The sequence below is a fragment of the Myotis myotis genome, unplaced genomic scaffold (genome assembly GCF_014108235.1).
Source record: "Myotis myotis isolate mMyoMyo1 unplaced genomic scaffold, mMyoMyo1.p scaffold_m19_p_2, whole genome shotgun sequence".
Taxonomy (NCBI): Eukaryota; Metazoa; Chordata; class Mammalia; order Chiroptera; family Vespertilionidae; genus Myotis; species Myotis myotis.
In genome coordinates, this window is record NW_023416324.1 from 172122165 (window position 1) to 172149839 (window position 27675).

A 27675-nucleotide genomic window follows, 5' to 3' on the forward strand; every position below is an offset into this window, starting at 1 on the left:
ATAGCCCCAGTAGATAGAGATTGTGACTCCGTCCAGAGCAAAGGGAAATTTTACTTATTTTCCTTTATAATAATGTCTCCTTCTAGCACAAGGGTCATGCTGTCTTACTGCTCATTATAATATATTTGTGTTCTTTAAACTCGGGGTTCCTCTCCTGTAATGCAATCCCCTGTGTGTACCATTCAGATATCAACTGACTTTCTTTGGGTCACTTGAGGGCATTGGGTACTTGCAGACTGTAAAATGCTGGGGTTTCTGGGAGTAATATTGTCTCCAACCCAGGAGTCTTGTGTCTTCTGTCAGCGTCCATGAAACTGTGGAAGGCTAACTTGTTAGAAATTAGACTAAAATCTTTGATTTTATACAGTTCTTGGCACAATTTAAAGATTTTTAAAAGTCCCCAGTTAAATATTGGTTATTAACTAAGTATCTCAGTAATCAATTAGTCCAAAATTCCAAAGAAAATTTGGGATTTTAGAAAAATATACTAAGTGAGCTAAAGTTCAATATAATAGTGTTTTAAAACTTTTACCAAAGAGAGATCACATGTTATAAATTTACATATAAAGGGTAAGTGGAGGAACTCTATAGTTTCTCATAAATTGTAATACTGTCTGAACTTTTGGAGACCAGTTTCTAATGACACCAGTCATTCAAATAAAATCTCAATCCAGTTGTATGCCGTACTTACTAGTATGTTTCCAGACTTTAAAATATTAGTGCGAGCAATAATAATTTGTAAGGCAAGTGTTTCAAATTTTAGAGCTTTAATTTAGCATTGTTTAAAAACATATTTTATTGATTTTTTTTTACAGAGAGAGAGAGGGATAGAGAATTAGAAACATGGATGAGAGAGAAACGTAGATCAGCTGCCTCCTGCACACCTTGATTGGAATCGAACCTGGGACCCTTCAGTCCCCAGGCCGACGCTCTATCCACTGAGTCAAACTGATCAGGGAAAATTTAGCATTTTTAAAAGTGCTAAATTTCTCACATTAAACAAAATGTTATGATTGCATTTTTATTTCTCACATGGCAAAACCAGGAGATATATAACTATATTTCACATCTGGAATATCTTACCTAATAATAGACAAACATGGTAAGTGACCGTACCTTAGCTACACCTCCCATGGCTAATCAGCGAGATATGCAAATTAACTGCCAACAAAGATGGTGGCCAGCAGCCACGGAGCTGGAGTGAGCAGGAGGTTTGCTTGCTCCAGTGATGGAGGAAGCCAAGGTTCCCCGCCTGCCGCGGCCGTCTCTAAGCTCCTCTCAAGGCTACAAAGTTTCAATTATAGAAGGTAAATAACCCCAGATACCTGCTTTCAGCAGGCTGTGGCCATGGAGCTGGAGTGAGCAGGAGGCTTGCTTGCTCCAGTGATGAAGGAAGCCAGCCTGCGGCCAGCTCTGATTCCACTCAAAAAGCAACAAAGTTTCAATTATAGAAGGTAAACCCCAGATACCTGCTTTCAGCAGGCCGCGGCCATGGAGCTGTAGCAAGCAGGAGGCTTGCTTGCCCCTGCAATGGAAGAATATAGAAAGTAAATAAACCCCAGATACCTGCTTCTAGTCGCCATTGCCACAGAGCTGGAGCAAATAAAAAACAAAAAACAAAAAAGGAAAGGCTGGGAGCTTCAGTCGCCAGGGGCCTTTGTTAGTCTGAAAACAGCCATCAGTCCCTCACTAAGGCTGGCCAGGCACCCCAGTGGGGACCCCCACCCTGAAGGGGGTTTGGGTAGCCTGAAAACAGCCATCAAACCCTGACCAAGGCTGGCCAGGCACCCCAGTGGGGACCCCCACCCTGAAGGGGGTTTGGGCAACCTGCAAACAGCCATCAGCCCCTCACCCAGGAGGGACAGGCACCCCAGGGGGACCCCCCACTCTGATCTGGGACACCCTTTAAGGCAAACCAGCCGGCCCCCACCCATGCACCAGACCTCTATCCTATATAATAAAAGGGTAATATGCAAATTGACCCTAACGGCAGAACGACTGGGAATGACTGGTTCACTATGACACACACTGACCACCAGGGGGCAGACGCTCAATGCAGGAGCTTCCCCCAGGTGGTCAGTGCGCTCCCATAGGGGGAGCTCTGCTCAGCCACAAGCCAACAGTATGTCTATTGTCTTAATGACCGGGTATTCCTATTAATTATAAAAATAAAATAGAAAAAGGCAGCCCTGCTGGCATGGCTGAGTGTTGAGTGGTGACATATGAATCAGGAGGTCATAAGTTCAATTCCCGTTTGGGGCACATGCCTGGGTTGGAGGTTTGATGCCCAGTGTAGGGCATTCAGAAGGCAGAAGGCAGTCAATCAATGATTCTCTTTCATTATAGATGTTTCTGACTCTCCCTCTCCCTTGCTCTCTGAAATCAATAAAAATGTATATTTAAAAAAAGGAAGTAAAATATAAGCAGTTTATTTAATACTACTCAAATACTTGATAAGATTATTTAATACTAGAGGCCCGGTGCACAAAAATTTGTGCACTCAGGGGGGGTCTCTAAGCCCAGCCTATGGCCTCCTGCAGTCTGGGACCCCTCGGACGATGTCCACCTGGTGGCTTAAGCCCACTCCCTGGGAGTGTAGTTTTGTCATTGGGCCCTTACCGCCAGGGTGACAGCAGAGCACTGACCTTCCCTCTCAGCCTGGAGGATTTTTCTTCAGCCCTAACGTCACACTTTTCTTAAGAATCTTCATGATTCTTTATCTTAGATTCATACGAAGTCTTAGTGATCTTTTGAAACCAATTATAGGAGCCCTATTAAATTTGAGATACTTAGTTTTACTTTATTTTCTAATACCTAATGCTAAGCAAACAGTAAGCCAATGCCAGTGCTTAACTGAGTCATAGTTTACCCTGAGCAGTACTCAGAACAGCATCAGACACAATAAGATATTCAATAAGGGTTTTTGTATTGAGATAATGATCATCTCAGATTCGAAATGTGTTTTTGTAATGCCGACATTGATAATAATACCTCATGGTAACTTGATGTAATGAAGTCCAAAAGGTCTGAGTATGAATGCCAGCTCTGTTGTGTAGTAATTATGTGACCCTGAGCAGGGCACTGGGAGCTAGTTTCCTCATTGTAAATGAAAGGTGGTCCTGGGGACCTCAGAGTTGTTGTGAGGACTAAGTCACACACCAAACAGAAACTGTCTAGCATGGTAAATGGCTCCAATAGGCACTCAGTAAATAGCTAGTACAGAAAATTAAAAAATCTCATATCACTTTTTATTCTATTAGATTTCTAATTTTTATCATTATTTGAACTAGAAAAAAATAATTTTAAATTTTCTTTAAACTTTTTTGAGGTTTGATATGTTTTGCTAGTGAAAACTTGGTAGGCGTCCTATTTACAAAGAATTTTTGTTTGTTTTATTTTTTTGGTAGTTATCTAGATCTTAAAAAAAGGAACAAAGCAACACAAATCACTCTTAACTTTGGGCTGGAATCAGGAGAGAGAGGAAACAAAAAAAGGTGAGAGAGGAAGAAGGGAAGGGAGAGAGATTCCGTACATTGCTGATGGAAACATCACCCACAAACCCTTGATTTAGAGCCCATGATGAGGTCCTGGTGGTAGGGAAGGCCCACTTAAGGGATCCCCTCCTGTTCCAGAGTTGCACTATGAGTCTCCATGGTAGAGCGTGCTCTCTGATCAACTGGACTTTGCTGCAGGATGGGTGTGGCTGAAAGCAGGCTACTGTGAATGAACCAGGAGTGAGAACATTAAGATCAAACTTTATTTCACCCAGAAACAGAATGATAAAATGGCATTCTTCTCTATTGACATTCTATCCCATCTTCTTGTCCTTCCATTCAGGGCTGCTGACAGGCTGCTGGGGCTATTGTACCAGGCGTGGAGATTCTGCCCACTGGTCAAGAGGCCATATTCTCAGATGTTGGCTCTGCCCCTGCCTCCCGAGGTCGGGCCTTGTACATGCAGGGCCTTAGTGGCTTCTGTAAGTACAGTAAAATTCTGTTAATATGGTGTTATCATTCAACAAGAGAAGAGTGAAGCAACCAGTTGTCAAGAGGAGACTTTTTCCTGACATCATTGGTTCTTTATTGAAAAGTACAGATAATGTTTGAAATGGAATAAAAACTCAGAGGCTCAAATGCATCCAATAACTTGAAGTAGCAGTGGCACATGCATCCACAAGCGACTATAGCTGTTTAAAGCCCTGTCCTGTTTCCCTAGGCAGAGCACAGCAAGGATTTTGAAATGCGTGCTTCCCTCACATTAGAAGCAATTAAAGACAATCATATTGTCCCTTTTTTGTAAAAATCAGAGCTTCTCAATGTCGTAGCAAAAAGATGATTCAATGATAAAGTGTGGCTGGAGAGGAATTTCCTCATAAAATTTCTGAATAAATTTTGCATCACATCTTATGATATTCCCTTGTCAATTACAAAAAAAAAATCTTCTATGTCACTACTCCTGCTTTCTATTGTTATCATTAAACTCAGAGCTGCTGAAAACTAAAGATTGCTCATTCTAGCCTCAGCAGCAAATAAACAAACAGAACACTCCTATTTCAAAGCCTTGTTGCAAAGAGTAGTTAATGAGTAAATAGAATTTACTGACTTATGAGAAACACTCTGACTCAGAAAGGGAATTATCAGAATAGCTTTGTGAACTGGGAGTAACTATTTGATATAACTAGCCCGTTTGGGAAACAGAAAGTCAATTAGTTTACTTCCCCCTGTTCTCCCTTTGGCCAGTCTGTCTTTCTTGTTGTCCCTCTTTGACCTCTGGTAGCTTTTATTATTATTATTGCCCTATTAAGAAGTTCACATTCAGTCTCTTGACTTTCCTTCTTTTCACATGTGTTCAGAGACCAGATGCCACAGTTTATTCAGAATGGCAAGAATCTTTGTATGAATGTTGATGACATCCATTCTAAGGTACATATTTGTTATTAGAAAAGCAGATTGCAGTAGGCTACAAGGCACATTTGTTTGTCCATTTTCTGTGCTAGTTAAGAAAACTCATGAGGAAGATTTAAAATCCTGCACACCGTTTTGTGTTGTCCATAGAAAAGATGATACAAACTAATGCTTCTCACACTTGAATGTGGGTATGAAACCCTGGGGACCATGTTAAAATGCAGATTTGGATTCAGTCAATGTGGAGTGGAGTCTGAGATCTGTATTTCTCCCAAGTCCCTTGGATAGAGGCAGATGACAGTGAAGCATCTCAGGCACATCTTAAAGCCCCAGAGCTAGTATTGGCTCTGCAAGGCAGGGGCTGCCCTTCATTAAGAGAGCCTCCTGAAGGATGGGACACTGGCAAAGGGTGAGAAGTGATTAGGGGACTGACTGTTGTTTTCCTTTCTAGACATAAAAAGGAGAGGTCAGCACAGAAATGTGAGAGTTCTCTCCATTCTAAAAAGATCGTCCCCCAATTCATTTAAATAGTGGTTCATTTTCAACCCCAAATAGGACTTTGCAGAATGAGGAAAATTTACCCAAGCTGACTAATTAGAAACATACCTTTCCTGGTGATTGACATTTGACAGTAGACTCAATTTTATTCTCCCAAGGTACCACATAAACATCAGCAGTGCATCTTAGCATTTCCTATCCATGAAAACAAAAGCCAAAAGAGAGAACAGTGTTATTCATGAAATACTTAAACAAGTATAAAGTATCAAGTAAATATCCAGGGATTAAGTAGAGAGTTGCATGACTACTCACTCCATGTTTATTGATCTCGCAACTTTCGGTCAACTCTTTATTACTTTCCTTGGAACATGTGGTTTCCCTGGCTGTGAACTCAATAAAATATTTCATTCCAGCCACCACCTGGAAAATTAATTAGCACAAAGTAGAACCTTCATTAATATTATATAATAAACTAGAGGCCTGGTGCATGAAATTCATCCTGCACCTTCCCTAATCTGGAACCCCTTGGGGGACCACAGTGATTGGGCTTAAACCAGCAGTCGGTCATCTCTCTCACAATCCGGGACTGCTGGATCCCAATTGCTCGCCTGCCTGCCTGCCTGCCTGATTGCCCCTAACTGCTTCTGCCTGCCAGCCTGATCACCCCCTAGCTATTTCCCTGCCAGCCTGATTGACACTTAACTGCTCCCCTGCTAGCCTGATTGTCCCTAACTGCCCTCCCCTGCTGGCTCAGTTGCCCCCAACTTCCCTCCCCTGCCAGCCTGGTTGCCTTTAACTACCCTCCCCTGCTGAACTGGTTGCCCCTAACTGCCCTCCCCTGCCGACCTGGTCCCCCACAACTGCCCTCTCCTGCTGGCCTGGTTCCCCCAAACTGCCCTCCCCTGCAGGCCTGGTCACCCACAACTACCCTCCCCTGCCAGTCATCTTGTGTTGGCTATCTTGTGATGACATGGAGGCAGTCATCTTGTGATGACATGGGGGCAGCCATCTTGTGACCACATGGGGGCAGGCACCTTGTGTGTGGAAGTGACAGTCAATTTGCATATTACCTCTTTATTATATAGGATGATATGTTTTTGCTTTAAGGGACCTTAAGGGAGAATATTAAAATTTTAATTATACAATGACCAAATGACAGGTTTACAAATAAAAGTACAAATGTTGGACAACTAAACTTTTAGTTTGTATCCATGTGTAAAATATTTGGCTGTTTTGAGTCTTGTTTCCTTTTATATAAAAAGAAACAAGGCTACAATTTTATCTTACACTTTTCTGAGTTTTATTACTCAACAACATTCAAGCGCTCAAGTTGTAATAGAATCTAAAAGAGTAGAAAGAAAAACTTAAACATATTCTTTAAGTATGCCTTACTATCATGCAAAGTCTTGAATTAGAGAAGTTAGTGTCACTACAGAAATTGTGGGTTAAATTTTGTGATGAGGAAAATTCTTTGGATTTTTTAGTTTGCCTCTCTTAATTGTTTTATATTAAGAAACCATTTTAATGTCTATCAATAGTTTTTTAAAATAGATTTTTAGAGGGAGATGAAGGAAGAGGGAGGGAAACATTGATCAGCTGCCTCTTTAATGCCCCTTACTTCGGATCAAGTCTACAGCCTGGGCATGGGAATTGAATCCACAACCTTTTGGTGCTCAGGGCGTTGTTCAACCAATTTAGCCACAAGGGCCAGTAACTTAGCACCAGTTTTAATCTTTATACAATGCTGTGTCTGCAATGAGTATTTTGTGGCCCAATTTATTTATTTATTTTTATATAAAAGAGGTACACTTTATTTATTTAAAAACTTAAACTCATGCTTTTTAAAATGCACTGATTTCAATAAAATTGCACATATGGCCTTTTAAAAGTCATTTCAAAATGCCATATCTTACATCTCTAACATTTAAAAAATATACTTGGTAAAAATGACTTAAAATTGTTTGTTAAAAAGTTAGTTGATATGGCCCAATTTGTAGTCCAATTTATTCAGTACTTCATTCTAGGATCTAAATGTGTGTGTGTGTGTGTGTGTGTGTGTGTGTGTGTGTGAAAGAATACATGAATATATCAGTTGACCTGGAGAGATGACTATTATTTTTAAAAATGAAGTTATATCCATGGTTGGTGTGGCTCAGTTTGTTGAGTTTCATCCCATGCACCAAAGGGTATGATTTTAATTCTCAGTCAGGGCACATGCCCCAGTTTTGGGTTTAATCCCCAGGTGGGGTGGGTGGGTATAAAGGGGAGACAGCAGATTGATGGTTCTCTTTACTTCTCCCTTTTTCTTTCTCTAAAATCAATAAAACTCTATTAAAAAATAAAATAAATGAAGTCACAGGGTGATAGTAGAATCTCATTTGAAAAAGCAAAACACAACTGTCTTCTCTTTCTCTGAGTTTTTTAAAAGCATGGAAAACATGTGGCGGGAGAAAGAGAGCAGGAGAACAGAGTCATAGGAAGAACTAAGCTCTCCCTCTACTTTTTCTGGCATTGATCTGCTGGGTAAACATGGTTACATTTTTAAGAAAAAATTGATACTTAACTTTTAAAACTCCGGGTGTAGGTGTAAATGGGGAGGAAGTTTCTAAGAGGGTTTTAGGGTCTCTATTTTGGTGATCATGAGTTTTCTTGCTCAGTTTAGAATATAACTGAATTCAATTTTCCGTAACCATAATGTTGATCAGAGTAATGTTGCCTAAGAAACTGGACAATATGTGACACAAACCACAACTGATGGCTCAACTCTATTCGGGGTCAAGAAGAAGGAATTAAATAGACATATAACTCTTCCATTTGAGGGCCTCAAGATGGCATCTATATTGCCGTTATTATCAGGTGTCATTCTTATCAAAAGTCTTCCCTGCTCAAACCCATCCTGCTCAACCTTTGTTTTTAAAGTAGAGATAACCACAGAGCAAAATAAATTCCAAATGTATTAACAATTTAAAGTAAAGAAATAAGCAAAGATATAAATATGTACCCATCAGGTCTCAGGACAAAGAAGGCTTTTCTTAGGTGAAAACCAGAGGAAGAAAATATAAATGGAGAAAAAAAGTCTAAATATGTTCAGACAGAAAGGACAACTGATTCTCAAACATTACAGCAAGCAAAATAAAAAAATAAAAGCTGAGGAAAATATGGTATAAGATTAATATTCTTATGCATGTAAAGCCCAACAAGAAAAAATGAACAAAATACATGAACAAGTATTTCAGAAAATAAGTTTAAATGATCATTAAGCCAGAAACAAATGACTATCTTCATTAATAACCAAAGATTAAAAAAATAAAAACCAACAACGCAACAGCATTTTTAATCTCCCATATGCTGTCAAAGATAAAAAACAGTGGTGATACCTGGTATTGGCCACATGTGGGAAGCACGCAGCCTAAGTCATTGTTGGTAGGAATAGAACTCAAAGCAAGATGATCAAGGTCCTATGGCCAGGTGGTATGAATGTAAATTGGCATAATTGCAAATAGTTTGGCAATTTGGCAATTTGCATCAGAAGTCTTAGACATACTATACATATGCCTTGACATTTCTAGTACTTTGTTAAAGGAAAACTTCCTGAATGTGCACACACAGGTCCTTGAAGTTTATTCATCTGAGCAAAAACAGGGAGGAATATGGACAACAGTGGGGACAGTGGCGCAGAGGCAGGGCAGAATAAATGCCCCATGACAGAAATCACATCATTCACATGAGCAAACGGAGAATTTAAGAAATATTTAGCATCTGAAACCAGCTTGAAATGGACATGCATCCAAATAGGACTAAATATGCAAACCCAAGGCAAGACCAAATCTGTAAAATAAATCTTTGGCAAAAATTGGTCATTTGGCAACTTCATCACATGGTAAATGGATTTCGAGTAACTCGGCTGCTTCCGGCAGGGCTTCCTTGAATAATCATGTCAGAACAGCCAAATTGTTCTCTTTAAATGTAAAAACCAGTAAAGATTCATCTTTTGTAAGTAAGTTTGAGATTCTCACCATATTTCAAATTGACTTGGCAAGTGAAGGAATGTCAGTTCCCTCCAATTAACAGCGTTACCTGTTGTTGTTCTCCTGGCACCCTTAGCATAAACAAATGCACAATGTGCTAGGATGTTGATTCATTAATTAACAGAGAACTGCAAGTACTATGAAGACTAGGTAGTCATGTAAAATGAGTGGTTTTCTCCTGACAGCAAACCTCTGATATGCAATATATGGTGGAATAGATGGTATTCCTGCATCAAGAATAAGGGAGTTTCATAAGAAAGCAGAAATATGAAGTGAGAAGAAAAGCTGACAAACATAAGAATAGCTGTGGGGGACTGTAGGTGTGTAAGAGAGCAACCAAAGGACTTGTATGCATGCCTATAAGCAGAACCCATGAACACAGACACTAGGGGGTGAGGGCATGTGCTGGGCGGTGCGAATACCTGGGGAGAGGTCAATGGCTAAAAAAGGAGACATATGTAATACTTTAAAAAATAAATATATTTTTTTAAAAAGGATATATGCACCCCTATGTTTATAGCAGCACATGTTATAAAAGCTAAGATTTAGAAACAGCCTAAGTGCCCATCAGCAGATGAGTGGATTAAAAAATTGTGGTACATCTACACAATTGAATACTATGCTGCTATAAAAAAGAAGGAACTCTTACCACTTGCAACAGCATGGAAGGACCTAGAGAGCATTATGCTAAGCAAAATAAACCAGTCAGAGAAAGATAAATATTATGTGACCTCACCAATTTGTGGAATATAATAAACAACAATTTATTTTGATGAACAAAAATAAATCAGAGACATAGAAGCATGGAACAGACCGTCTCACCTCAGAGGGAAGGGGGACAGAAGGGTAAGAGATTAATCAAAGACCTGTATGCTTGCATATAAGCATAACCAATGGCACAGACCGTAGGGGGGTGAGGAAATGTGTTGGGGATTGGAATGGCCAGGAAGAGGTTAATGTGGGGAAAAAGACATATGTAATAACTTAAATAATAAAGAATCTAAATTTAAAAAAAAGAATAGCATGGATTGGTGTACCATGTGAGTACGCCACTAACATGGGTCATGTGCCCGTGAAAGGAGGGAGAAAGGTTGTGGTGTCAGGGGCAGGAATAGGTGCCTGAGTAGGAGAGAGACAAAGTGTCAGTTTTGACTTATTTTCGTACCATTTGGTTAGGTTTCCCTGCAGTAGTGAAACTAATACAGGATTTATAAGATGAAAATAAACAGCCCAATGTGCCATCACCTAAACCACCATTGTGGATAGTTGGAGGTATTTCTTTCCTTTCAGTATTGTTTTCTGTACTTTTTATAACACACCTGACAACAGCATGTATAGTCAATTTTATGGCCTCTTTTTCCCCCACTGCATATTTTATCACAAGGCATTTCCCACATCAAGAACTCCTCACAAGGATGCTTTCAAATTGCTCCTTGATACTCTATTTAAGGATATGCCAGACAGTATTTGATACTTTCTATATTATTGATCATTTTGACAATTTACTATGTTGTCTTTTATAGTTAAAGCTGCAATGAGTATCATGTCTATAAAGACTCTATTTTAAATTTCTAGAAATTCAATTACTGAGCAAAAAGTATGAATTGTTATAATTGAAGTACCCCTCCCCCCATCAGATTATGTTGGTTTGCTGAAACAGTTTGGTTTTATTTTGATTACTTTTGTTGGTTCTATTTTGTTTACTTTTAGGAAGGCCAGTTTTGAGGTTTATAATAGGAATCTGCCCATGAATAGATTACTCAGATGCTGTTAGAGTTGGAAGAAATTTGGGATCTTCTCACCCAACCACTCATTTTACAGATGGGGCCACAAGACTGAGTGAGTCTGAATGACAGCCCAGGGTTACCCAGGACATGAGGGCTGAGGCTCTGGTAGAACTGGGTCTTTTGAGCCCAGACTAGGATGTTCCATATCTATTGACAGGGCATGGAAGAAAAGATGAAGCCCTAGATGTGCATTTGTGGGCCAGAAGGACACCTAGGGAGGGAGCAAGTGACATGGAGGTGAGACTGTGAAGAGAGTCTGGGTGATGATAGGCTGACATGTGGCTGATCCCAAGGCACTAAGTGATGCTACAACAAGAAATGATGCTAGAAAGGCAGAGAATTAGAGTAGCATTTTTTTTTGCCTTACATTTTATTAATTATATCATAGTTGCTAGAATTTATAAAACACTTTAAAGTTTGAGAAGATAATGTATTGACATATATTATATCTCTTTTTGTGTTCCATTTATTTGTGCATTCACTGGTTGCTTCTTGCATGTGCCCTGACGGAGGATCAAACCTGCAACCTTGGCGTATTGGGACAATGCTCTAACTGAGCTACCCGTCCAACGCTTGACATATATTATCCTATTTGAGTCTCACCCCAGTCCTTTAAAGACAGAAAATGGAAGGTTCTAAATGACTTGTTCAAGGTCACATAGCAAGCATATAGTGAGGTTGAGACTTGATATTCAATTCCTTTTAGCAGGTATACTACTTCCCAACCCAAGATCAGTGGCAATATTAGTAAGCAGATTGCACATAGACTATAATATCATGATTTTTATAGCTTAATTTACAGACCTGTGATGTTGCTCTGTGTACAATGTCAATCTTGAAATAGAAAGTTGCATTATTCTCTGCATTAAGGTTTGTAATGGAATGAGTCAGAGCATCCTTCAGATTAGGGCTATTGGCAGGTATCTCTATGGGGCAGCCAGGGCAACCCATGGTAAAATCTTCCCCTGAAAGAAGAAGCAGGTTTTAAGTCAGTGTGTGTACTGAAGGAGCAGTCTAGCGTAGGTCTTCTCCTGCACATTGTCCAGCACTCATTTATAGGGGGCCATGTGCAGCCTAAAGGCCAGTAGTGAGTGGGTTGATGTTGTCTGTGTGACCTTCACCTTACTGCCTGCCCTCTTTTCCTCTCCTCAGAGTCAAGGGCATTTAGGGAAACCTTCCATCAGAAGGTGTTAGTTAGTACACCTTCAATATCAATGTGTTGCACTGTTCCTAGGTTTTTGCATTTTTGAAAGAAAGTGTAAAAAAGCAACGCTTCATTTAACGGAATGATTCTCTAGTGGGAAAGTTTTAAGTCCTCTGATTCTGGTGAGCAGGGAGCTTCAATGATGCTTCTCACTGTGGAATGTATGCAAATATCTTCCAAGTATGAGAAAAGCCAACTCTTGGTATAAGAAACACTGGCTTGACCATAAATGTGCACTATCTCACTTTCCCTCCATTATAACATGCAGAAAAAAAAGTATTTATTAGAAGGATTTTATTCTGAGTTAATAAAAAGGAGATACAGCTTCCCCAATTTATAACACCTGATGTAGTGACATTTTATACACAAGGAAGACCAGCTGACATTGCATCTGGAGATCATCTTTGCCCAAAGAACATAAATCTTTCTTTCTGACACCGTATTACCTCTGGTCACTTGCAGAGTAGTCCTAACTGCATCAGCTATAGCACAACTGTGCAGAAATGGGATACAGCTGTAAGGTTGTTGATTATACCATGGGACCTAAAGCACAATTCCTATAAAAACACCTAGCCAGTTATCTGGGATCAACATGTACTACTAGAGCACAAACATGTATTATCGCATACCTGATAAAATCTGACACTTCTGTGAGAAGGAAGCAATTCTTAGCTGAGGATCCACGTATGCAAGATCTGTACATTCATCGGTAACCTAGTTTTTCAGAAGTAAATAAGTTAAAAATATTTTTAAGAACTTTTAAAGTAAACAAGTAGTAACATTAAATATAAGATGTTGACTTCACATAGAAAACAAAACAAAACATAATCCCGTTGCAAAAGAGAGAATAAGAAACAATTAGATATTAGCATTAACAACAATAAATTTAACACATGAAATAAGATGACAAGAATACCTACTATTGGTCCACAGTCTGACACTCTATCCACTGAATCAAACCAGCCAAGTCCCCTACATCACTTTTGATATATACATTTACTTTATATATTTAAATTAATATGTATCTATAATTTTATATATTTTTTAACTTACCATATTATAATAACCATTTTACTAAGTCACTAAAAAATTCTGTAAACATACTTTAATGGCTGCATATATTTTACTGTGTGGATATACTGTAAGTTATTTAAACATTCCCTAATGTTGAAAACATTTCCAATGTTATTCTATTAATAATAATGCTGAAATTAATATCTTACTGTCTGGGTTTCTCATGTTCTTTCCACATAATAGAATTGTAGAAGTAGAACAACAGACTAAAGGGCTTGAAGCAATCCCTTGCTTTAAGTAGTTTTCTGCTAAAATGCAAATATCCCTGGAATGGTCATTGTGCTTTAGGCATCTGCACATGCACTAACTACTGCCACCTTGTGATATTCTCTTGTAACATAGTGTTGGTTCTGATACAGTTATGGAGGTTCAGGACTATATTTTTAAAAATAAAAAAATAAAAAGAGAGAGGAGGGGAAAAATAAGCAATGGCAAGTTTGAAGTTAAGGAGCGTCCAGGGCTCAGGAGCACCGGGAAGGACCTTAAGCAGGTGGCGAAGAAAGGGAGACAGGAAAGTGTGAAGACATGAACAGACAAACTTGACATGGCATCATTTTATCTCAAGCCCCGGTTATGTCTGTGAATGCTTATTGCCAGATGTACAGATCTTTTGACCAGGTAGGTAAGGCAGCTTGACTAGTGACATGGAGAATGTGGCTGTGAATTCATGCATGTCATCTAAAATCTTACTGTTAAGTCTTCCTATGCAGCTGAGTATTCCCACACCTGTAAATACAGGACACCAAATGCTAATAACATTATAATTCAATTTTTGCCTACTTACACCATTGGCGAGGGCCTTGCAGTGTCGGGTTAAGAACTTAAAATTCTCCTTGGAACAACTAGTTTGCTGAATTAAGTAAGTAACTTCATAGTTCCATCCAGACACCACCTGAAACAATGTTGAATTGAATAGTTAAAGGGCAGTTTAAACATTATTCACTGTGTTATGAGGAACTTAGAATACTGCCTGGCATATTGCAAGTTCTCAAAATTATAAACTCCTATTACTAGGCGAAAGTCATGACTGAATAAATATTGAGCGCTTTATGACTCTCACACTCCTCAACACACACACACACACACACACACACACACACACACACACACACACTCATTCATATCTGAAAATAAAAAGCAATATATAAGTGGAATTACTGTATTTTCTTAAGAAAAACCTAGCAACATTTCCTCTGCCAGGCAACAGAAAAATAATGTTCTTTTAATTTAGTGAAATATTAATAATACTTTTCTAGATGGTTAAAAACACTTTTTTTTTCATTTATCTTTTTATTGAGTGTCTACTATACACCAGGCACTGTTTTCACCCCTGTGAAATAAGAATAGCAAGGTGTCTGTTGTCATGGAATTTACCTTCTTGTGGAAAGATACTGCAGATAAAATACCAGTAAACAAATGCATTCATACATTTATTTCAGAGACTGGCAGGTGCTATGAAGAAAGCAAAGGGGTTGATATGTTTGAGAATGGCTGGGGCGGCGTTAGATGAGGAGCTTAATGAAGATTGCTCTGAGGAGGCAGCACCAACCACATGAAGAGCAGGGGTGGGTGCCTGAGCTGGGCAGTGGTATTGCCAACTCAAAGGGTTAAAAACACTTTGGAGCTAGAATGGCCTTTACTGATAAGTTCTCAGGTTTCCAGATAGTCAGGCAGTAAGCTTTGTGCTGCTCTATCTTGGACTAGTCCCACCCCAATAGCTCGCTATGAACATAATTTGGTAGAACATGCATCTTGTATGAAGGGAAGTTGGATGGTCTATTAAAAGCAGGGAATGTTACTGACTAAAGTAAGTCCCTCATAATTAAACACTGAAATACAAGGGACCCTGCTGGGGTCCAACCCCAGCGGGTCCAGGGGTCCCCAAAGGTGTGGACGGAGTCGGCGAAGAAGGAATGACACGGAGACAGCGTTCAGTTGATCAGCAGCCTAGCCAGGATCTCTAGCCAAGTTCTGGTCAGGATCTCCAGCGAAGTTCTGGTTAGGATCTCCAGCCAGGTTCTGTGTCCATGTTCTCTTGCTAGGTTCTCCAGCCAGGTTCTGTCCAGGTTCTCCAGCCAAGTTCAGTCATCAGGTTCTCTTGCCATGTTCTATCCAGGTTCTGTAGCCAGGTTCTGTCTCTAGGTTCTTCGGCCAGGTTCTCTCGCTAGGTTCTGTCTCTAGGTTCTGTCTCCAGTTTCTGTCCAGGATCTTTTGCCATGTTCTCTCCAGCGAAGTTCTTCTGTCTCTAGGTTCTGTGTAGGTTCTGTGTCTAGGTTCTGTGTCCTGTTGTCTTGATACATCTGTATTTATACCAGTGGATTCTAATCCTATCAATCTCTATTCCAAAGGTTAGGGGGTTTCTTATCTCTATTCCAGGGAGTAAAGATTATGTAGCTTAAGCATGATTGTTTGTAGTTAAAGTGATTAATTACCTGCCTGGCACTTAGTTAAGGGGTTTTATTCCCTCCCTAACTTCAGGGGAAAATCCCTACCTGGGGAAGCAACCTTTCTCAGAGAGGTGACCTTGGTTAAAACACATAGTGCCAAAAAGGTGAGCAAACATATTAAGAACAGTATGCCATATATGCCAGGTCCCTTGAAACAGCAAGGATGGACTGGCTCCTGGCAGGACCCAGTCAACTGTCAGTAAAGACTTAGTGAACAGGGTCAATGAAAAGGCCAGATTTCCAAGTATTTACTTTCTTTTAATGATATGAAAACTATAATTTAGAGAGTGCTCAGAAAGCCGTGCCAACTGTTTGGTTTCCATTTAATATTTTGGAGCCATGTTTGACTCATGATAACTAAGTTATAATGTAATTTTCTTAAAACCTTAAGGCTAGAATGATCTTTTCATCTCACCATCTCTAAGAAAAACATGTATTTTTGACTACCCATTCATTAAAAACAACCTCAGAGCCAGGGTCTTATTAGCCACACTTCTGCCCTTTATATATTGCAGTATCCCAATCACTTTGACCCAAGAGAAAGCTCTTTACCTCCTATGCCAGTCAGATGAGGACATAGAACAGCTCCCTCACCACCAGTCATGGAATCATAGGTTTTTTTTATTGACCAATGGTTTATTTTAGGTAATGAAACCCTAAACATAAAGATCCAACAAATTTTAACAATACTGTGAGAAATGGAAACTAAAGCACAAACCTGTCTCTGTGCCCTTTTTACTTCTTTAAGAGCAAAGAGGTGGGAATGACCAGTGTGGTTGTTAAAATGTTCAATGCCATGTCTCAGAACAGGGTCGAAGTCTGGGGGGACAGTCCTTATGGGGTGCAGGCAGCCATAGCAGTCATACTGGGAGGTCACCACAGGCCCCTTGGCTTGACAAAGAAAGAGTAGGCAAAAGGGCAGCGTTGATGAGCAAAACCACATTCAGATACATTGTCCTAAATAAGTAAGATAATTTCAAAGACCCTGGCAAACAACTTTCTAGTACATTCTGGTATGTATTAGAAAAAGAGAACATAGGACTGCTTTTTGTCAAGAGAAAAAACCTACCATTGACTTATGAACATCTTATGTGCATACTATTGTGCATAATTATTTTAAATTTATTTTATAAAATTGTAAATTATAGACATAATACATTAATTTATCCTCTTATACAAAAGTAAAATGCTACAGATATGATATTATTTTTTTTTCAGTGTTAATTAAAGCTCCTTGAGGCCTTATTCAGGATATAATATGTTTTGTATCAATTCATTTCAACAAACATGTACATATTTTGCTCCTTTTGTAATGTCATGTGTTGAGCTAGACTGAATGGTTATGTTAACTTGTTAGTAATGGTCACTGTGGTGTGTTGGGGAGCACAAGAGACTTGGTTGGAAAGTTGTAAGGAGTGCCAGGAGCCGGTCCATGCTTGCTGTTTCAAGGGACCTGGCATATATGGCATACTGTTCTTAATATGTTTGCTCACCTTCTTGGCACTATGTGTTTTAACCAAGGTCTCTGAGAAAGGTTGTTTCCCAGGTAGGGATTTTCCCCTGAAGTTAGGGAGGGAATAAAACCTCTTAACTAAGTGCCAGGCAGGTAATTAATCACTTTAACTACGAACAATCATGCTTAAGCTACATAATCTTTACTCCCTGGAATGGAGATAAGAAACGCCCTAACCTTTGGAATAGAGATTGATAGGATTGGAATCCACTGGTATAAATACAGATGTAACAAGACAGAACTTAGAAGACAGAACCAAGAAGACAGAACCTACACAGAACCTAGAGACAGAAGAACTTCGCTGGAGAGAACATGGCAAAAGATCCTGGACTGAACCTGACTATAGAACATGGCAAGAGAACCTGACTAGAACTTGGTGACTGAACCTGGCTGGAGAACCTGGACAGAACCTGGCTGGAGAACCTAGCGAGGGAACATGGCTACAGAACCTGGCTGGAGAACCTGGAGAACCTAGCAAGAGAACATGGACACAGAACCTGGCTGGGGATCCAGACCAGAACTTGGCTGGAGATCTTGGCTAGAGATCCTGGCTAGGCTGCTGATCAACTGAACGCTGTCTCCGTGTCATTCTTTCTTCGCCGACTCCATCCACACCTTTGGGGACCCCTGGACCCACTGGGGTTGGACCCCAGCAAAGGAGGACTTTCTGATAAAAGGGAAGTGTGTGGAAGGCCACCTCCCCTGTTTATCAGAATTCCGACTTAGAGGAGAAATAGGGGAGTGTTGAAGGAGGCGCCCCTAATTATTCGTGACCTTTCCAAACAAGTCTGATTACATACAGACTCCAGGTGTTTACTGGAATCCTTATGCTTCAACCCTGGATGCCCTTGCCTAGAGGACAATGTAAACACCTGTGTCCTCCCAAGATTACTCACCCTTTTGATTGTATCTAGAGATAAAAACTGCAATAAAAGTCTAACAAGGCAGGCAATCCAGGCTGCTCTGGCCGCTAGAGCCAGGAGCCCCTTAGCCCTCTCTCTCACAGTCAAACTGTGTCTGAGTAATCTGTTCATCCATCATTCAGGGGTTGCTGGTCAGCCTTGGCAGTTGTGAAGCCCTTGGGCAAAGTTGAGTGGGAGAGACATAAGTGCAGATGAATATTTCAAAATAATTTGGCAAGAGCTTGGAAAGGCAGGAGCCCAGAGTGAGCTCAAGAAAGACTTTCGTGAGGAGAAGAGGCCTAGCTAAGAGGGGTGTATAGTGGTCAAGGTCAACTGGGCAACATAAAGTGTGATGAGAAAGGCCATGGCCAGAGTGGCTTCCGGGTTCAAAGGCTTGGAGAAAGAGCTGATGTGCAAATTGACACAGAAGACAAGAAATATTAATTTGGAATTATGGGGGGAAGCCAGGGAAAACTCAACAGTAGTAAAGTTCCACTGAGTCTGTTTTCCGGCTACTGTTATTTCCTAGAATACACAATTGCCTTTTAGGAATGCAAACAGACATATCAATGGTAATGTTCAGTAAACAGTAAGATTGTCAGGTTTTGGGGGGAGTTTGCTTTAGGCCATTGAGTCAGCAGTAGATAAAAAATGTAAATATTCACCCTGTGAATATCAAAAGAGTCCAGGTCAGCTTTCTGACTGACTTCTCACATTTATATTAATTACTGTTGATCTTGGTTTCCAGTAGTGTGAGCCTAAGAAGAAGGAACAAAGGGAGGAATGGCTCTCAAGGAAGAAGGATGAGTCAGAGGCAGCGTGTGGGATGCCCTGTATACTTTTTACTGGGGCTTAAAGCAGGAGACTGGGACTGGAGATTGAGGTCTGGACAATTAATAGAGAGTCCTCTGCTGTGGAGCCCAGGCCACTCTCTGGAGGCCAGGGGCTATGAACTATATTCCAAGGGTCATGGGCTGCTTGGTGAACCTGATGAGAACTATGGGCCCTCTCCAGGAAAATGCTGGTACTCACAACATTCTCCATGTAATTTCAGGGTGTGCATAGACCCACTGAAGTGAATTAAGAGTGGTCGACAGTAACAATGGGGTGCCACTGACTGGATTTTAATAAAATAATATAAAATATTAAAACAGGAGTGAGCTTGTATTAAGTTACCAAGTAACGTTTATAACAGATAGTCTTAACCTGCTGGTCAGTAGAGGCACACGCTATAGAGAGGAAACCATGAAGGCATCCTGGGCCCCTTTGCCTTGGGCTCTCACTGTCCAAGTGTGTAGGACCCAAACAGAATCAGGGGACCAACAGTGTTCTACAACAGTGCCCCTCAACACAACTCCCCCTGCAGCTGTTTCTTGGCACTCACTCCATAAGCATGTGTGTCAGAAAAAAGATTTACTGGGTGAATATTCATAGCTTTCCTCACTGCTCTCCCTTGCAGAGGGTATATTGCATCAGGGCGGTGGACAAAGTTAACAGACTGGAGGGGACTTACATAGGAAAGGAGAGAGAATTACTGAAGGGAGAACAAAGATTGATGAACACAGAAGGGGGAGAGGGAAGGCAGTAGAGACCAGAGACTGGTTTGCTGACCTCAAGGGCAGCTCTGACTGGGGTAAGAGGAGAGATGGTGCAGTCTTTTGAGGGTGAAAGATGTAAATTCAATTTTTCCAGGCAATGGAATGATTTTTCATCCTGCTCCAACATTTCTAGGCAGATTTTTAAAAAACTTAAAAAAGATTTTAAATTTTGAATTCTGAAACGTATTTGGCCAAACAGGTTTCAGATAAGTGTTGTAAATGTTTCCTCCTACGTCCTGCGTGGTTTAGGGTTCAGGATCTGGAAGAGGAGCCGCGCACAAATGAAAGAGAAGAGACAAGAGATAATTTGGAAATATTGGGGGGGCAGGCGGGTAAGTCCAATTCAAGGGGAAGGACTTCCACTGGTCCTTCCAACCTTTTATTGGTTTGGGATACACCCATAGCCCTTAGGCAGGCAAGTTCCAGTAACACACAGACTATCTTATCAATAAGGATTTACATGACTATCTGGTGGGGAAGTTGCTTCAGCTACCATTGTCTGGACTAACAGTGGGTGCACAGCTCTGACCTTTGCTAGGGCTTCAATGGTCACCAGCCTTCCAGGTTCTCTGTCCATACCTCTCTGCTAGTGAAGACAATAGGTGGTTTCCCACAGATAAGGGATTGTGGACCTAGTAGTAATTGTGGATCTACAAAGAGTGGCAAAGAGCTTTTTCTCTCATAGTATATAAGTGCTGTGTTCTGGATCATGTGAAAATTTGCTTATGAACTAAAGTTCTTAAACTAAATAATAAAAGCTACTAATTTTTTTTTTTAAATTCTGATTTCTTTTCTGTTTTGTACTGTTTTTCTTTGAATTCCACTTGTTGCAAGAGCTGACACTCAAGAAATATAGTTTTTGTGGGTTCTTTATGGATGACTATAGAACAATTGTTCCTCCACTGATGTTCACGAGTGTGGCTGAAGATGCTGTTCTGGAGCCTCCTATATTAAAACCCTATCTTCCAAAAGGCCAGTTCTGGATTGGCTTTTGTGACTGACAGTCCCTAGAGGTGCCCATTCTTTTGCACCCAGCCACTCTGCCACCAGAGGGAAGGAGCTAATAGTGGTTATATCTCTGCATAAGTTTCTTCATTCTTACAAGTTCTACTCTACCAACTCTGCTAATTGCTAGCTATGAGATACTGGGCAAGATACTTAACTGTGGTGGGCCTGGGTTTCCTCATTTATAAAATGAGACTATTAACACTGCCTCATAGAATTGTTGTGAGGGTGAAATAAATCAACATATGTAAAACGATTAGCACTGTGGCTAGCAAAGAGTGCTCAATAAATGTCAGCTATGATTACTTTTATTGTGATGATCATCAACACATTTTTATGCTTTAACTTCAAGCCTGACATCTAGTTTCAGTCTACAACAACCCTCTGAAGTGAGAATTACTGTGATCCCCTTTTAAGGGAAAGGGAAACCAAAAAGGTGAAGAGCTTTTGAAAGATTGCAGGCCAGAACTGATCTCAAAGCCTGTGCTTTTCTGGCTCTACTACACCCCCACAATTGAAGCATGTGGCATGTTTTCTAGTCCTTTCCCAGGGCCTTTGTACACACCTAATTTAGTGCCGCTGTCCAGAGAGAGGCCAGGGGATGATTGGCAGGAGCCTGGCCCCACCTCAGGACTCTGCCACGACAGACACCCCCCAACCCCCCAAGGCAGCCACCCACTGCTCTCTAGAAAGGGTCATTGTCCAGGTTATGCTCCTGGCCCCACATGAAATGGTTCTTTTCCCCCAAGGACAGTGCCACCCTATGTATCACCTACCTGAAGTAATGTTGCAGGTCTGGGTAGCTACGGAGAATTCCACATTTGGTATCTTTTCTATGGTCGCCATGCATGCTCCTGTGGCCTAGAAAGAAAGGAAGAAAGGAAGAAAGGAAGAAAGGAAGGAAGGAAGGAAGGAAGGAAGGAAGGAAGGAAGGCAGAAAGAAAGAAAGAAACCATTTATCTTAATCTTTAAGATGGAGAAGTGCACCTAGTGCTGTTGCTAAGTATGGCTTTTCTCTTATTTAAAACAAGATTTTTTTCTAACAGAGTTTTGAGACACAAGAATGAATATTTTTGTAGCCTAATCATTATTATTTACAAGCTATTGATATTCATGAGGTGTCCAGAGGAGAGGCAGTATAGATAGTGAAGTTTTAAAACAATGTTATTTTTGGAGCACTGTTGATATTTCTTTTTCAACAAGGTGAACACAGTGCCCTAAAACTAGCCTGCCAAACTCTCCTCTTAACAGTTCAACTTCAGGGTTCAACTGCACAGTGGATGCGGTGTTTTTGATACCATTGTAATAACCAGTTATTAACTGAAAATGAGCAAAGGGAAGGGCAAATAGACACATGCCCAGTAACGTCTGGGTGTCCTAGGGAAGGTACTTGTCTGTCAGTCACCCCTGGGAACATAGTCGGTGTGGCCACTGCAAGCACGGGAAGATTTCAGATATTAAACTCCTAAACAAAGGAGTTCTCTCTCTTGCCTCTCTTGCACACTATGGCTCCTGGCTCTCTTGTTGCAGGCGACACACTTCCCTGCATACACCCACAGGGCCTACATCCATATGTCCCCCCCCCCCCCACACACACACACAATGGACTAATGGATGGGGTCTGGCCTGATGCTGTGCCAGACCCAGCTCCACCATGGAATGGAAACTTGGGACATTGGTTTGGCTGAACCTCTTTTAGGACTGTTTTAAGGGAAATGGGACTTTAGAAATGCAGATATGGAATTCCACACAAATAAAGACCTCTCATCTTCCTGTGTGAGTCTTAGAAAATTCTTTTTCTCAAGATATCGTGAGGACCTAATCCCCAACATCCAGTGGGGAAAGGGATCACCCACTTCCCACCAGTGGACACCCCATTTCTACCAATAACATTTTGACACATCAAAGAGGTGAGTCCATGGACTGTGGAAAGAGTGGCTTCCTTCCTGGCAGACACTGGCTGTTCACTCCCTCAGGTAAGGCCAAACAACCAGCTGTGGTGTGGCAAACAGATGTTAGGCATTTGGTTAAGATTCCTTGTTATTAAAAAAAAAAAAAAAGATTCCTTGTTATTAAAACAAGGTCTTTTCATATGTATCTCCTTTCATCTTCCAATTTAGGTCAATTTTACCTCCCTTTTACAAGGGAGCCCATGGGTTAAAAGTGGTCAGCTAATTAGAGGCAGAGTAGAATTCCAACTCAGGTCTGCAGAAATAAAGCACCCAATTGGTCATAGGAATCCCCTCTTCATGGGAGGGCTTTTTCCACTCTCATTGCTGGCCTCTCATGCCCTTTCTGTCTGTGCAAGAACATAGACATCAACCATTTGCCTTCTGTACACATATAAGCATTTATGTGCACCCCTCACAAGCAGGCTCCACAGTACTCATCACCCCCAGCACTAATAGAATAACCCCACAGTCTCGACTGAGAAAACTGGAGGCTCTGGACCATCACACTTACAGCTTGCTCAGCTTCCTTATAGTCACAGTCCTGCCAGGTTTTGCCACTTTGAACAGGACAGTCGCCCTCCTTGATTTCGTACTTGACAGAATAAAATATCTCCTGGTCTCCCTGGAAAAAAAGCAATCAAAGATACATAGGGTTCATTCAACTGACAACAGCAGACCGTTGGAGAGGGATCTGGTGCAGTTATGTATATCTGATATTGATTTAATTCAACAAGAGCAAAACATTTACTAAAAATACTGAAAGTTATAAATACTTGGAAGAATGTTCATAATATATTTATAAACATGTATTTTCAAGTAACAAAGTAGTATACATAGTATTAGCCTATTTTTGTAGAAACCAAATTACATGCACATATATGATTTTAAAAGCCTGAAAAGTTATGCAACAAAGCTGTTAACATATCGTCTCAGTGGTGGATGTATGGTTATCATTTACTCTCTTCTTTAAACAAACATTCCTAAATTGTCTGAGGATTTTTTGAAAACAAATATATATTACTTTTACAATTAGAAAACAAACCAACAAACAAGAGTACTTTCTTTTGCCATTTTTTGAAAAAAAAAAAAAAATGTTAACAGGTATCTCTGGATGATGGGATTAGTTATGGGTAATAACTAATTTACTTTTAGTATTTTTATTTGGTTTGTTTTGTTTTCTATTTTTTTCTAACATACAATAAAATAATAAATAAAACTTTTAAAGCTCAAAGTTTCTGAGTTAGATGAGCTTTTAGATGCAAAATCCTGGCACGTTGGAGCAGCAAGAGACCTGAGAGGCGCTGCTGCCCAGCCCCTCACTTTGCAGGTGAGAGAAAGGAGGCCCAAGTAGAGAGGGCAGAGCTCAGGCAGCCTCCCACCTTGGAAAGGCAAGGCCAACCCAGACCCGGGTCTCCTGAGTCCAGGGGCAGTGCTCTCTCAGAGCCTGCACTTGTCAGAGTATTTGTATCTGGAAGATGATGGAGTCAAACACGATAGTTCCGAGGTTCGTTTGGGGTCTCAGATTTTGATAAAGCAGTAGGTGATAGTGATTCTGTGGACATTTTAGAAAAAAAAACACCCAACAACAAAGCATTTGCCACAGAGTTAGACAATGACGACAACACCAATAAAATATTGCCGAAGGCACCAGGACTCGCATGACTACACTAGTTTGTAAATCAGAGTGGCTCAATGTTACTTTCAGAAATAAATAAATAATACTTTTAGTTTCAAAGCAGGGCACATCAAAAACAAAAATATCCTCCCTATGTCCCATCTTAATTTTCACCAATGCAAGAAATCCTTCTGGAATATTAGCACATCACTAAACAGGTATCAAACCACTGAATCTACAAGTTAATACATATTCTGTTATGGCAGAATAATCAAGAATTTCCCCCAAAGAAAGATGTTAATTTTCTAAATATAAAAGTGTCTAAGACGATCATATGTGAAAAAACAAAAATCTCTTATGCCAGTTTTTTTAGGCTAAAGATGAATAACACACTGGCAGCTGAAGAAAGCTGAAACTATAAATAGATCCAAATTAAGAATTTCTACATTTCTTTAGAAAACAGAACCAGAATTCCTTTTTCAAAAATGACCCTGTGGAATGGCTTTGCTTCCATATTTACCTAATATTGTAACAGTAAAACAGACACAAGCACGTTGATGACAGCTCAACAATGCTGGATGCAGGACGTTTACATGTGCACTTTTATTTAAAAGTTCCAGAGGTTTATTGACTAAGGCTGGACAGCAAGTCATATGATCCTATTTGATGTTTTTCCACAGGGTCCAAGATCATTATATGGATACAGCCAAAGGCTGGTCCCCAACTTTCAGGAAAATGACCACAAAGAAGAAAATCAGGGTAGCTATTTAGTCCCCCTAGTTATTTGTTTGAACTGGAACAACAAGAGGTGGATCACAGACTGTAAGAAATTAAAGGAGTTGGAAAAATCTGGTGGAGACAGGCAAGGTATATGAGTAAGGTCATTGGGCTTGGGATGTCAAGGACAGTGCAAAAAAGAGCATCCATGGGACCACGTATTTATAATGTCCTGTAGTATTACTCCCTCAATGACGTTATGATATCTATATGCGATAATAAATAGATCAGTTATGCAACCAGGCAGTGTGTCAAATATGCATTCGTTCTGTGGAATGAACCACCACAGAGATACATGACACCATACACATTCTTTAAGTGTTCTTGTGTTGTATTTGATTTGCTTGTTTTCAAAGCCACCCAGACAAACTCTTTCCAGGGATGTCCTTGGAGAGAAGAGTGGTCTGCTGAGCCAGCTTTGCTTAATATTTCCTTTATCAAAGATGATGATTGACTTTAAAGAGAATTAAAGCTAAAGTTTGTTTGATTTTTTCCCTTTCAGTTGCATCATTCTGAATGTTTTCATATAAACAACAACAACAACAACAAAATTCCAACTAAACCCTTCATCCCCCTCCCCCCCACCCCTTCAACCTAATACAGTAGTTTTGATGCATCCAGTTGTATTTCTTGGAATCACACATCCTGTCAGGATTTATCTTCAACCTGAATGTATCCATCAGTGATAAAGAATATTTAAAACCAACTAGAATATTGCTGTTACCTTTGATGCATTCAGCCATTGGGCCTTCATAGTAGATATTTTACCTAATATAGTAGAACTATATTAACTTCTTTTCTGACTCCTGTTGACATACCCCACTGTTCCTCATTTACCCTAGTTTTATCGAGGTATAATTTATTGAGGAATATTTATCACAGTATAAATAAATGACATATTTAAGATATACAAAAAGATGATTTGCTATATGTATACATTGTGAAATTATTGCCACAAATAAGCTAATTAACACATTGTCACCTAACATAATTACCTGTTTTGTGTGTGTAGTGAGAACTCTTATAATATAGCCCTTAAGCAAATTTCAATTGTACAATACAGTATTTTTAATTCTATTCACTATGTTGTACATTAGACCCCTAAGGCCTACTCATCTTATTTTTTAAAATATATTTTTATTGATTTCAAAGAGGAAGGGAAAAGAAGAGAGAAATAGAAACATCAATGATGAGAGAGAATCACTGATTGGCTGCCTCCTGCACACCCCACACTGGGGTTCACGCCTGCAACCCAGGCATGTGCCCTGACTGGGAATTGAATCACCACCTCATGGTTCATAGGTTGACACTCATCCATTGAACTAAGCTACCAGGCTCATCTTATAACTGAAAGTTTGTACCCTTGACAAACAACCCCCAATTTCTCCCATCCCACAGTCCCTGGCAACCACCATTCTACTTTCTGCTTCTGTTAAGTTTGACTTCTTTAGATTCCATTTATGTGTGAGATTATACAGTATGTGTTAGACATACTCCCTTAAACACCTCCTCCCCTTTGAGGTTTTCAGGTCTTTATATTTTAGTTTAAGGCCGGTCACCCAGTAAATCCTCTTGCTGTGGCCTGACTGAGTTCCTGGATTTTCCCACTCTACATAGTCCCTTTCAAATGACTGCATCTATCTTTCTTTAATTTCAGCCTAGGATACCTGTCCTCTGATCACCCAGGAGGCCAACCTTGGAGGCTTGAAGACTAGTCATATCCTGCCCAAGTCCCAGTCCAGAGTGGGGTTGTTTTTTTCTAAGAGCTGTAAGCCTCTGCCTTTAATTATCAGGAATTTTTTTGTGATGTGTATGTGTGTGTGTGTATGTGTGTGTGTGTGTGTGTGTCCTGGGTTCAAGTGATAGCACAAATCCCAAATGACTTCAAGTTAAACACAACTCACTCACCGTCTTGGTGACTTCGGTTATGCGGTACAATACAAACTGGTTGCCACTTTTGCTTCCATCATTGTGTTTCTTCAGCGCTGCATCTACAGCCTTAAATACATCCTCATCATTGCAGTCAATTTCTTGCGGTTGGTCCTCTTGGGTGAAACTTGTTAGCAGCCTGGAACAAAGGAAAAGGATGGCAAGTAACTTCATGACTTATCAGTCTCCCTCTGGGAGTTTCACCAAGAATTGGAGGCTAACTTGGAGGCTGATGTTAACCCCCTTCAGCCTCTTATCTCTTCTGTCTCTCTTCTTTCTGCCTTAGCACTTTAGGGTTTTTCCTGGCTTCCCTTCACTATTTGCCCTATTACAAAAGGACAAATGGCTCTGCTGGATTATCCAAGCAGATCTCAGGCTGGTACATTACAACACTGGGTCATTGACCTGCTTGTTCTTATTTGGGAGGCATGTGTGAGCACAT

At 40.3% G+C, this 27675-nt stretch overlaps 1 protein-coding gene across 1 annotated transcript; it reads right to left on the reverse strand.

The window, feature by feature from the left end:
• Positions 1 to 3735: 3735 nt before the first annotated feature.
• Positions 3736 to 27584, reverse strand: KNG1 (kininogen 1). The gene is made up of 10 exons (XM_036350185.1): positions 27209 to 27584; positions 23424 to 23530; positions 21737 to 21821; positions 16661 to 16833; positions 14280 to 14387; positions 13051 to 13135; positions 12022 to 12182; positions 5715 to 5822; positions 5511 to 5597; positions 3736 to 3974 (listed from the first exon to the last, which is right to left on the reverse strand). Exons 1-10 carry the CDS (start codon positions 27405 to 27407, stop codon positions 3894 to 3896), a joined length of 1194 nt encoding a protein of 397 aa, XP_036206078.1. The 5' UTR covers positions 27408 to 27584; the 3' UTR covers positions 3736 to 3893.
• Between the last annotated feature and the right edge of the window lie 91 nt (positions 27585 to 27675).